This window comes from Sorex fumeus, unplaced genomic scaffold, assembly GCF_029834395.1.
Source record: "Sorex fumeus unplaced genomic scaffold, SorFum_2.1 ptg000024l, whole genome shotgun sequence".
Classification (NCBI taxonomy): Eukaryota; Metazoa; Chordata; class Mammalia; order Eulipotyphla; family Soricidae; genus Sorex; species Sorex fumeus.
In genome coordinates, this window is record NW_026606081.1 from 23,610,010 (window position 1) to 23,623,232 (window position 13,223).

The 13,223-nt window shown below is 49.6% G+C and overlaps 1 protein-coding gene across 2 annotated transcripts in view; it reads left to right on the forward strand.

The window, feature by feature from the left end:
* The window catches only part of PLS1 (plastin 1), a 90,865-nt gene that overhangs the window by 36,151 nt on the left and 41,491 nt on the right, over positions 1 to 13,223 (forward strand). For both annotated transcript variants that reach the window (XM_056113936.1, XM_056113937.1), the window contains exon 2: positions 8,262 to 8,366. In XM_056113936.1, the coding sequence (XP_055969911.1) occupies positions 8,297 to 8,366 (70 nt within the window). In that variant the 5' untranslated portion in view covers positions 8,262 to 8,296. The remainder of the gene's footprint in view (positions 1 to 8,261; positions 8,367 to 13,223) is intronic.

Genomic DNA, 13,223 nt, shown 5'->3' on the forward strand with positions numbered 1-13,223 from the left:
CCCGGGTGGAGAAGCTCATGCAGGATCTTCTGGGGAGCACTCGGGGAGCACTCCTGGTGGTGCTTGGAGGACTCTGAGGGGCTCTAGGCAGGCACCCTCCCCGCTATTCTCCAGCCCCTCGAGGCTCCTTTATGCTTCCCCGTTGGAGCCTCCTGGCTGTTGCAGATGCAGTCAGTGAGCACTTCTTTGGAGCATTTTCTGCAGCTGTACTTGAGTGCCTGCTGTAGATAGGGCGGGACAGGGGTCTTCCTCTGAGGCCCCTTTGCCTCTGCCAGGTTCCCATGGTTTCATGGCCTTTAGCAGTGGGGGTGATGTGAACTCAGGCCCTCCCCACCGCCCGGGCAGGCCTGGAGTTCTAGCTCCTCGGGTCCCTCTGCAGAGTGGCCCCCTCCCTGCGGAGATGACCCCCTTCCTGGCCGCCTGCTTGCTTCCAGCTGTCTGCTCTGCCTCTCGCTGACACGCCCACTCGTGTCTCTCATCCCTGCGACGTCCTTACCAGCTTCCCTCGTCTCCCGCTCCCCGGAGATTTCCGCCCTTTGCTCCAGCTCAGATACCCCCACCAGGACCCTGGAGGCTGTCATCCGACCCAGCGTCTCCGTGTGCTTGATGAGGAAGGGGGAGCGCGCCTGGTGGGGGGGTCCCCCTTCGCTCTGAAGGGTCGACCCGTCACCTGCGGCTGCTGGCTGCCACTTGGAGTGCCGCTTCCATTAACGCCGATCAGAGTTGGGACTCCATGGGCACGTCACTAAACTTTGAGGCCTCCTGACTTTCCCCCTCCACATTCCACGAGAACACCATTTTACTTTTATTTATTGATTTCCTTGTTGAATCACCGTGAGATATGGTTCCAAAGTTTCCACGTTTGAGTTTCAGTCATTTAATGACCGAGCATCCCTCGCTCCACCAGTGCACATTTTCCACCACCAATGCCCACCTTTAGCCACTTCCAGCAGCGCTTAGGGCTTGCTGCTACTTCAGTGCTCAGGAATCGTTCCTGGTGGGGTTCAGGGACCCTGGGGGGTGCCAGGGGTGGAAGCCGGGTCACCGGCTTGCAAGGCTAGCACCTGGTCTGCTGTGGTGCCCCTCCGGCTTCTGCTCAGTGTTTGGCTTGTCCCAGTACCCAGCCGGCTTCGATACATCCTCTCCCAGTACAGCCATGACCGCACCTTCAATGTCTCAAAAAACAAAACCAAACAAAACGGAGTGGGGCCAGTAATTTAGGGGGAGTCAGAACGGGTCTCCTGGAGTGGCTCTAGCGAGTCTCCAGAGAGCTGCCTCCAGGCTGTGAGTGACAAGGACTCTCTGAGGATGGGGGATGTTCCAGAGGTGAGCCCTGAGGATCACTCATGGGTGTGGCCGATTTCGAGGCCTAGAGCCGGGAGATGGTGTCCCCAGGCCCTGCACCGTCCGGGTAATATCCGTGCATCCATTCACCACCACCAGACCCCGCTGCTTTCCTGTGTGTCTTATGGCTGAGAAGGACTTGAGGCAGGGGCACGGTAGGGTATCAAGTGCTTAGTGAGTAGCTTTTTGTTTGGAGAAGCCCAGGATCCAGACGAGAGGGCGTGTCCAGAGCTGGGCGTGGTCCGGCTTCCTTCCATCCTCTGGTATGGTGAGGGATGGACAGCAGCGCAGAGTCTGAGGCAGATGGCGTCTGGTTGGTGGTTTCTGGTTTTTAGTCACAGCCAGTGGTACTCAGGACTCACTCCTGGTTCTGTGCTCAGAGGTCACTCCCGGTGGGCAGGGGGACCGTATGTGGCCCCAGGTAGGTTGTGCAGGGCCAGCACCAGACCTCCTGTTCCGTTGCTCTGGCCTGCAGATACAATCATGCCAGATTGCGAGGAAACCTTTGGAGTGAATAAGTCGGAATGTCCGATTCCTGGGGTCCACCCATGGTGGACATGGTCCACTGGACACGGGTCAGCTCACGTGGTTAGAGCACTGTGACGGCGGTTTAGGGCTGGCCGTCCCTTGTCACAGGCATTCCTTGCAATCATCGGTTAGTATTTTTTTGTTCTATTGATTTTCATTCACAGTTTGCAGAGATTTTGGATTGTAGGGGAGATTTCCATGCATCATCGAAACACACACACACACACACACACACACACACACACACAAGATCATTCTTCCTTTGCCTGTTTCAGAGCGAGAATGGGAGTTGGATTCTGTAGGCCGTGAGTAAGTGCTTCAGAGCTTTAACTCCTAAAAACCCTGTTTCACGTTTTCTTGCATAGGTAGGTGAACAGTGAGCCTGGAACTGACGCTCAGACGCAACAGGGCTCTGGCTGGGTGGGTCATGGCCCCCTCTCTCATAGGCGCACCAGCCAGAGCCTGATGTGAGACTGCTGTGAATCACTGATGTAGCTGTTCCTGACTGGAGCTGATGGCTGGGCCTCTCCACTCGGAAGTGGTGCCAGGCTACCCTGGGGCTATGGAAGTGACTCACGCCTTCAGTGTGGGCATGAGGCATTCATTCTGAAGTCTCAGTTGGCATGAGAACCCAGGAAGTTCTCTCGAGGTGTGTATTTCCTGTGACTAAATAACACGTCAGGGGGCCAGAGAGATAGTGCAGTGGGCGGGGCACTTGCCTTACACACAGCCAGCCCTGGTTCTGGCCTCTTAGAGTTCCCGTGCACTGCCAGGAGTAATCCCTGGGCACAGAGCCAGGAATCAGCCCTGGGCACTGCCAAGTGTGACCCCCCAAGCCAAGAATAAAGAAGGAATCGATAACACATCAAATAGGGGAAGAAGGACCCACTGCAGGCCTTATTTCTAAGACTGGCACGGGAAATACTCTCAATGGTTTTGGCAAAGCTTGTCTAGACCTGGTACTCCTGACCCCCCCCCCCCCCCCACACACACACACACACCTCTGGGTTCCAGCTGGATGCATCTCACCGTGTCTGCACTGAGATAGGTTCTTGGAACACAGACACACACACACACACGCACGCGCGCACGCACGCACGCGTGTAATCTTTCCTTCTTTCGCCTGGGTGAGAGAGAGAGAGTGAGAGTTGGTTTCTGTAGGTTATGAGTAAGTGCTTCAGAGCAGCTTAGGACAAGGAGCAGTCACAAGGGCATGGCCTCTTGGGGTCAGGGATAGAAGCACCAAACCTTCCTTGCCTTATTTGGCTGCCAGCGGGTATCGGTGCAGCTCAGGGAGATTGGTGAGTTCTTTTTAATAGAAGTGCCAGGTGCTCTTGGAGCACGCAGGCGCTCTGGCAGGCACTCACGGTCTCTTGGATCTACTTAGGATCTCTCAGTCTAAACCTTTGTCTTTGCCCCCTGCAAACGCAGACACTGTGCAGAGGGCAAATGAGTTTTGGAGACAGGGCAGGGACAGGCATCCTGGCAGGTAGGTAGACGGGCATCAGCAGACAGCGGTGGGCATCTGGACCCCCAGAGAGGGGCTCGTGGGTTTACCACATAGGCAGAGCAGATGCTGACACTGGATATTATTGCTACGATCTATTTTCAAAACAATGAATCCAGACCTTGCCTCCAGTGTCCCCACTCCCCTCACCACAGACACCCCAAGTTGGCTGTTACCAAGGGCTGAATTTTACCCCCAGTTTGTGGGGACAGAAAAAACACAGCATTGGCAGGTTTGTAAGTCTCAGTAAGTGACTTTTTCCGTGTCTCTCTTAGCTTGTGTTTTCCCCTTGTACTCTGTGTTGAGGAGTAAAGTTGCAGTTGGTTGATTCGACTCTCTCTGCTCTGCTGGTCCAATACTAAGCCCTGATCCCTTTTCTTCCTAAAGGAGCTCGGACATGTTGTGGGATTGGAAGGATGACTCTTTGAGAGCGGGTCGGTCTGTCATACTTGAGCGTGAAGATGCCCTGGTTCTTTCTTTTACAACTCCCTGCCTTCTGGGGCCTTTCAGAGCTCGGGCACCTAACGCAGCTTTGATTTTTGTTCTGTTTGGGATCCTAGCTGCTGATGCTCAAGGGCTCCTACTGGCTTGGTGCTCAGGGGCTACACCTGGTTCAGTGCTCAGGGGTACTCCTGGCAGCGCTCAGGGGACCCTGCAGTGATGGGGTCGGAACCTCGCCCACCCCCATGCAAAGCCTATGCCCAGTCTGCTGGACTGTCTCTCTGGCCCCCAAACTCTTGTCTGCCTTCCTTGGGCAGGTTCTCAAATCTCATTAGCCTCAGATTACCACTAGAAGGACGCGCCTATTCCATCAGTTAAAGAAGAGATAAGTGCCTGGTGAGCTCAAGGGTGTGAGAAGCAGCCTCAGAGCAGCCCAGGGACCACCCTCTGCCAATATTTGCCGTGCGTTTGTTGCTACGAGAGCAGGTGGAGCGAGGCGAAAGGGGAGTTTGGACGGGGTGGAGATTTCTCGGATGATTTCAATTAGAACCGCCACAAGACCCAGCAATTCCACACAAAAACCCAAACCTAAAAGACAGAGGCGTCCCTCTCTCCTCCGGGCCACTGTTCCGTCGCCAGGAGCTGGGGAACACCAGGGCCCTTGCCTGATGGGGAAGAAATTGTGGTGGGTAAATGCGCATCTCAGCCACAGGGGACCGTGACATTTTGCCTCTTGCTCCAAGCATGGGTGGCACCGGAGAGGGCCACGCTGCGTGAAATAAGGGGGGAGGGAGAAAGATTAAGGGTGTTCTCGCTCAGTTGTGGTGTTCAGACAAGCTAGTGAATGTGGCTCAGGCCGGGACTCACACAGAGCCTAGGAGAGCAGAGGAAGCGAGGGAGTGGGTCCTTTGCTGGCTCTGGCGAGTGACAGGCTTCGAAGAGGTGTGACATGGTACCCTTAATCCTTACCCTCCTGGCCCTGGTACTCAGTATACTGGTGAATTGCATTCAGTGCTTTATTGGGGTTGCCTACCAGGCAGCAAATGCTTATTGCTTGTCTGTGGTGCTAACAGGGTGTGTGGGGGGGGGGGGGGCGGGGGGAATGTTCATGCTTGGTCACACTTTTGTTATCTTGCTAGCTTGGGGGGCGGAATCAGTGACTCCCTGAGAACTCAGAACCCCAGGCGACTGTGGAGGGAGAGAGGGCGCATTGGCCTGGAAGCCAGAGGGGGTGAGTGAAGACCGCGTGCGTTCTCGGAGTTGGAAGCTGTGGGTGACACGAAGGCTGGCTGGTCTCAGGGCTGTTCTAAGCCTGCTTCTCAGAAATCGGGCTTTGCTTCCCAGGCCGCTCATCAGGAAGGATGGGCTTAGGCTGATCCTGTAAAGTGATCCCGGCTGTCAGAGCTCGGGGGGAGTATCCAAGGTCCAATCAGGTTTCATTTCACTAGAGAAGTTGGTTCCATCTTAAGAGTCTGTTTCCTTCCCCTTCCAAATAGTGTGGCTTGAGCACATTTGAGGAGTGGGGGGGAGCTTTCATTAGTGAAAGATTTGCCTTAGAAGTCTGCAGACTGAAAAATGGAAGGTTGAGGAGGGGAAGGAGCCTTCTGGTGGATGGATGCAGCGTTGAAGCACTTCCTGCAGGAAGCCCTGCTGTTACTATACTGTGGAACACGGTGCCCCAAAGTTCTTAAAAACAAAAGGAAGGGGGCTGGAGTGAATGGACAGCGGGGAGGGCGTTTGCCTTGCACGTGGCTGACCCAGGTTCGATTCCCAGCATCCCATAGGGTCCCCCGAGCACCGCCAGGAGTAGTTCCTGAGTGCAGAGCCAGAAGTAACCCCTGAGCATCACCGGGTGTGACCCAAAAAGAAAAAAAAAAGAAGAAAAAAAATAAAAGGGAGGAGGAAAGTTGTGTTGGAATTGAAGAAAGACTCAACTACAACTGTGACTGTGGCACCTTTGTCAACAGAATTCCGTGGACTCTGGGCCTCCGGGTACTTTTTTCAGGGCCGACTTTGGGAATTGAGGTCTTCTGCGCTTCCGTCTCGGGCATCTGGGCTCACGCTTCAGAGCTGGAGGTCCAGGTCCAGCCAAGGACCAATGGGGTCTTCATCCCAACATTGCTCCGTGACCTCTGGGCACCATCTCAGGGCCAGAATGCTCGGGTGTTGGTTTCCAAAGCCGACCCAACGGGAGCCGTTTCCTCTGTTGCTTCCAGTCTCTTCTTCCTCCCATGGTTGCCCTTTCTTTATATCCTTCTGGAAGATGTTTTAGGCTCCTACAAGTGCAGAATCTTTCCATTCTTTATCCTACTTCTGTAACTTGCTTTGTGCTTGAAGAGTATATATATATATATATATATATATATATATATATATACACACACATACATATACATATAATGTATATATATGTATATATATAATTTCTGGTTTTGCTGTTTATTTGGCAGAAAGAGGGGTTGGGTCACACGCAGCTCCGTTCAGGGTCTACTACAGGATTATTGTTCTAGAGTCTGGACTGGAGGCTACCGGGGAGCAAACTGAGGGAGACTGTGCACAGGCAAGTGCCTTAACCCCTGGACTATCTTTTTGGCTCTAAGAATATATATCTTGAGAAGCATCCTGTATTTTTCTTTTGAAATGGCGGAGAAATTCAAGCATCTTTTATTTATTTATTTATTTATTTATTATTTGTTTTGGTGCCAGGGATCAACCCAGGGCCTCAAACTTGCAAAGCGCTTGCTATACTACTGAACTGCACCCTTGGCCCCATTTTTTTTCCCTATTTGTCAAAATAAGACTTTTATAGTAAGAAAGCCAACGCTATGTAGGCAAATTACCCTTTCAAAAGGATTATGGGCCGGATTTGCCTGCTTTGGGGAGAATTTTAGTATTTCATATAATTGACGAAAGTTATACATTTTGAAGAGTCCCAAGCAAAGAGGAGAACCCCAAAAATGTTGATTGCTTCAAATGCAAGGTCAACATAAAGACTGTTAATTTGCAGAATTTCTGTGGAGTGCAAAATGCTAAAATTGGACCACTATTTTTAAAATGTGATGCAAGGGATAGAAACCATTTGGAACACAAGAAATAATGTGCAGCGTCACCCAAACCACAGAGATTCAGAGCCAAGCATGACAGAGTCCGCCTTTTGCAAGACCTTGGGAATTATGTATAAAATTCCCGAAAGAGACCCTTTGATCTTTTTCAACAGAAAATAGCTAGGACTATAAGTAGTTTAGATACGATAAAACATCTAAATAGGAGAAATATGATGAATTTAATATGAAAAGACATACAACTTCACCTTATTAGGAAGGATTTACTTCTTTTTACTATTACTTTTTACTTTTCATTTTACTTTTACAGCATTTACTTCTCTTTCCTGCTCTGCTAACCTGAATTCTCCAATATGTTCCTCTCTCCCGGCAGTCTAGTCTCAAATTGTGGAAAATGTTTTTTAAATACATAAAGTAAAAGGCTTAATTGCTCATTCAATTAGGACCTAATACCTCCCCCCATGCCCATTTTTAAGGTGTTATTTTGAAAGAACACCATAAACCTTAGCCATCTTTGTGTAGAGATCACAAGTGACAAGTGACTGCTGTTCTGTCACAGGCCTTCTCAGTTTAATCTGCTCAATTTAACTGAGAAATTAAGTTTCAGTTTCAATTAAACTGTGAAAATTTTTCATCAAGAAAATATTTTTAATGGTGTGCTTCCTTAAGAACCTAGAAATTGGGGGATGGGGGTGGGAGGGATACTGGGACCCGTGGTGGTGGAGGATGGGCACTGGTGGAGGGATGGGTACTCGATCATTGTATAACTGAAACCCAAGCATGAAAGTTTGTAAGTCTACAACCGTACCTCATGGTGTTTCACTAATAAAATTTAAAAAAAAATTGCTCACTGGAGAATGGGCACTGGTGGAGGAATGGGTACTCGATCATTGTATAATTGAAACCCAAGCACAAAAATTTGTAAGTCTACAACTGTACCTCGTGGTGTTTCACTAACAAAAATTAAAAAAAAAAGAACCTAGAAATGTTCCAAGGATGATGTTGAACCACCCAAATGCACAGAATTAAAAAGAAAACTCCCCACTTTGTTCCATAGCTTATCAGGAACTTGATTTCATCAATTTTAGAGGAATACCTGAACTTCTAATACAATTAGATGATATCTCAGTGGAATAGAGCGTGTTTTATGTTTGTCTTTCATTTTTACCTCAAGTCACCAAAACACAAGATTATTTTTAAAAGTAAGCAGTGCCATATTGTGCATGAGAGACCTTTTGAAAAAAAAAATCCCACTGGGGATTCATCGTACAGAAATAAACACGACTGGGTATAAGATGGAGCTGCAGAACTGTTTTGTCTTACTGGGGTAAATGTGTCCCCTCTAGGGATAACGTTCCCCTCTCCCTTGCTTTCCCTAGAGAGGAAGAGCTGACGCCGTCCTTCTTGCCTCAAGATGGAAAACAGCACCACCACCATTTCTCGGGAGGAGCTGGAAGAGTTGCAGGAAGCGTTCAATAAAATAGGTGGGTCGGGAAAGCCACAAGCCCAGTGTCATTGTCCGGGCCACTTCATTCCCTGACCATCCGTGTGACCCCAGCTTCCCGCCCCACGCCCTCCCCAAGAATAGCTCGCTTGCACTGGATTCTTTGTGTCTGAAAGGAAAAAAACCAAGACTGGCTTGAATTTCTAGGAGAACTGAACTTTGAATCACTTTGATCGTTTCTTTGCAGCGCGCATTCCAGGTTAATGAATGACAGCGTAACTGAATATGCTTCACATGATCTCCTCATTGGGGAGGGAAAATAGAGCGGCACTTCCTTGTGTACCCGTGAACTCTGGCCTCCGTGCATTCGCCCTGGCCGCAGGACTCTGCACTCGCACCTGTGCAGAGTATCTGTAAACCTTGGCCGTTTTTGTTGTTTTATTTTATTATTTTTTGCTTTTTGGGTCACACCCAGCAATGCACAAGGGTCACTCGTGACTCATGCACTCAGGAAATACACTCAGGTACTCGGGGGGCCGTATGGGATGTTGGGAATCGAACCCGGGTCATCCTCGTGCAAGGCAAACGCCCTACCTGCTGTGCTATCGCTCCAGCCCTGGTCGTGTTTGTTAAGGGCTGTGCGTCTTGCTCTCTGTCTCCCTCGCACAGACTTTTTAAAAGTCTCGGTGTGGCTTTGAAGGGCTGGACCAGCCCCATCTTCTCCACCCATGACCAAAGGCCGCCTGGTGCTGTGTCTCCATGACTGGGTGAGGCCGGCAGCTTCGTCGTGCTTCTTCCCCAAACAGTCCTTCCCCGTCTGCTCACCCTGGAGCCTTCTTCATTTTTGCTCCCAGGGAATCGGCAGCAATAGGGGATCCAAATCCTGCCTTTTGCTCGTCTCTGGCCTTGATCTAGATTGTTCATGAACCTGGTGAATAAGGACTGAATTCGGTGTAGGCCAGGAACAGGGGAGCTTGGGGACAGAGGGCTTGGGGACAGAGGTGTGGGACAGTGTCTGCCCAGCACCTTCCAGCAGAGGCACTCCACTCTGTGCCAACAGGCAGATGGGCTTCTGTCCCATCTCTGCTTGTCACGAACCCTGTAAATCATGACTGAATTTGATATAGGTGAAATGCAGGGCAGATGGACTTTTAGACGGTAATAAAAAGGATGAAAGTTTAAAAATAAAACTCTCCCCCCAAATAATATGCAATAGGGGCCGGGGAGACAATGCAGGAGTCAAGGGTCCATTCCTGGCATGCTCAAGAACTCAAGTTTGACCCTTGGGTGGACCCCTAGTGACCGGCAGCACTCCTGTCAGAGTCTGGGTTATTGAGTGTTGCTGGGAGGGACCCTGTGCCCCAAGAGCACCGCTTGGGAGCCCCCCAAATAAATATGATGATGATGATGATGATGGAATTGAAAAATTGAGCTCTCAGAAAGCGCCCGACTTGGAAATCATTCTGTGAAATCAAGTGCGTTGGATGAATTGCAGCCATGCTTTGACCCTGCCCTGCCAAGCACGGGGCCACAGGGACTGGGAGGCTGCAGTCCAGCCCAGTCTGCAGGGGGCAGAAGTCACAGCACAGGGGATGTCCCTTAAAACGTGTCTTTATGTGAGACCCCGATTCCATTACAGCACTGCAAAATAAAACACAAAAAACTAAACCAAACCATGAGAATGGAATAAAGAAGAGGAAAAAAACTAAACTTAAAAACCGTTTCTGTGTGTTTTTAAGGAACACACGCAACAGTTTTTGGAGGACCAGTGTGTTTCCAGGGGTCAGCCCCAGGACTGCCTCCATGTGCTGCCGCCCCTTTGGGCTGTCTCTGCAGCCCCTGAGGCTGATGTCTTCACTTTGGTCTTCTCTTTCCTTGGGAGACAGTATTATTTGTTATTGGTGCAGAACATGCAAGAACTATGATTTCCAAAAAAAAAAAAGTTAACAAATTTTACGGGGTATTGTACACAGTGCCCAGCGTTTTTTCAAGACAAAAACTGGGCAATTTCCTAGAATGCCCTGCTCATTTTATCACTGAAACAAAGGCTGCAGTAAAAATGCATCACCTAATTTGGTATGTCTGTTATTTAATAGCAATAGTTTGGTAGCTTGAGTAAAAGTCTTAGGAAAATGTGCAGATTAGGGATTTATCTTATTTCACATGTCCATGCTAATCTGTGTGACTCATGGACATGTAATCTGGCAATATTTATTTAATGATATCAAATAAATAATTCATTCATGCAACCCAGCAGGATTCCTTTGCTCTGTGTGCAGGGATGCTAGCCCAGCAGAAACTGTGCTTGCTTACTTTAGTCAGCAGATAAAGTGCTTCTTGGGTGCTCAGAGCCTTCCTGGTTGGCACTGACTAGCTTCCCTCGGTCCCAGAGGCCTGCCCTTCCAACCTCACTGGCATATTTTGGATCTTTGGGGACACATAAGGGATTCAAATATTTTGGATTGCTTTTATTTCTTCTCAAAATTACAATATATTCACAGAAAGGTTATCATTTTCACCATCTTGAAACACCCCATTCCATGGCCATCAATCCACACTTTCTCTCCTCTCTCTCTCTCCCTCTCACTCTCTCCCTCCTTCCCACCCTCTCTCTCCCCCTCCTCCCCCCTCCCTCCCTCCCTCCCTCCCTCCCTCACTTCCTCCCTCCCTCCCTCCTTCCCTTTCTCTCTCTCTCTCTCTCTCTCTCTCTCTCTCTCTTTCTCTCGCTCTCTGTCTGTCTGTCACTGTTTCTTGCTCTCTTGCTTTCTTTCTCCCCCGGCAGTTCTCAGAGGCCACAGTGGTGCTGCCGGTGAGCATGTGTTACACTGGGATTCAAACCCTTGTTGAGGCCATAGGCCTTGCGAGGCAAGTGCCTTCACCTCTGTGTTCTCTGCAGCCCTTCATTCTTGAACATCAGCTGTCCTTAAAAGTTCCAAGTGGTATCTTAGGATTTCGACCAACAGTTCCTTAGCAGTGAATGGCATTGAGCATGTGCTTATTTACCCTTTGTTGTATTTCTTCTTCGTAGAAAATGTTTAAGTTCATTGTCTTTGTGTGTGTGTGGGAGGGGTAGTGGATTCTGGGGATTGTGCCCAAAACATGCAAGGCAAGTGCTCTCTTTTTCAATCAGGTGTTTTTTTTTAATGAGATACAAGGGGATGGAGAGATAATTCAGTGGGCAGGGCACTTGCCTTGCACATGGCCAGCCCGGGTTCGATCCCCTGCACCCCCTATGGTCCCTTGAGTACCACGAGGAGTGACTCCTGAACACAGAGCTTTGTTCTTTGTCTCACTGCACAGAGGGGAGAGATCAGAATGCTGCTCTGTTCCCCAGAGCTTTGACCCTGAACTGTTCTTGGTAGCTTAGCCCCGTGCTACCCAAAGTGGGTGCTATTGCTCCCTTGGGAGGCACTGGTGCCACCACGGGCCCGTGGTAGGGGGGGTACTCTCTGTTCACTTAAAGTAGAGGACCAGGAGAAACTTTTTTCCCTGGAAAGGGAGTGGTAGGTCAAATTTAATTTGGGGACTTTTGATTCAACATAATAATTAGCTGTTAAATAACATTTCCTCAATCTGATGTTTTAAGTTTTTATATAGCACAGCCGGTAGGGCGTTCGCCTTACAAGCGGCCAACATGGCCAACCCGAGTTCGATTCCTCCGCCCCTCTCGGAGAGCCCGGCAAGCTACCGAGAGTATTCTATTTGCCAGACACAGTAACAACAAAGTCTCCAATGGAGACGTTACTGGGCCCGCTCGAGCAAATCGACGATCAATGGGAGGGTCTTTAGATTTTAGATTTTTTCGCCCACTACCTGGCTGGCATAGAAGTCGGCCTGCCAAGGCTCTGCGAATTACCGGCAGCAATTTGGAACTGGCCTGTCCTCTTGGTGAGATTTTATTTTAACTACAAAGAGAGTGCTTTTACATTGGCCTGTCGAGTTGGTGAGCTTTCTCACGGACTTTAGAGATTCCAGTAGTAGTTTGGTGGTTCCCGTTTTTTAGGCTAGAAATTCCCCATCCTTCTGAACAATATGGATTTTCAAGCCTATGTCGGGGCATTAGAGGGGAAAGCTGGTCTCTCTCACTAACTCGAGTGCACACAGTTCTGTTCCCCAATGGAGAAAGGATTACAGGGGATAAGGCAACTGTGAGCAGGTGAAGAGGAAACAACAGAAGGTGGATCTAGGCAATGAACCCCCCAGGCCAATGCTGGGCGGGCTCCAGACACACTGTCTGCTGTCGCCTCTGTTCTCTGCCAACAAGGAGAGGCCATCTCTGGGGGAAACCCAGGGAAGGGCCGCTCCATGGTCATGGGACAGCACCTGGCGACCTAGTTCATTCCAAGAGCCCAAATAGAAGTGTGAAATGATTTTGAGAGCACTGAATCCCAGAGTGATATCCACTATGATTCGGCCTGCATCATGGAATCATAAATACATAAGGAAGACGTCATGAAATATTGACTGGCAGAACCACCCCGAGGGAAATGTAGATGAGAGGAAAGGTCTTATGTGTGTTCCTGGGGTGCCCCCGTGGAAGGAACGTGGGACCTGCAGAGCCTTTACGTTAAAAAAAAATTTTGGCACCACGATTTGTAATATTGCCATAGTGTTTCATACATGCAAGGTTCCAAATCACACCCCCACCAGAGCGTCCCCCAACCTCAACACCCCTCCCCATCCTTGACCATGGGAAGTTCAGTTCTGTAGACTAGACTTAGGTTGTGTTGCTCTGGGCCACTTTTTGTTCTCTTCTGTTTCTATCCTATGTATGAGAGAGTCCTCCTAGAGCTGTCCTCTCCTCTGACTGATGTCACTCAGCATGGTCCCTTCCTTTTCCATCCACACCGAGGCAAATTGTACAGTCTTTTATTTTTTTTTAGCTGAGTAGGGCTGG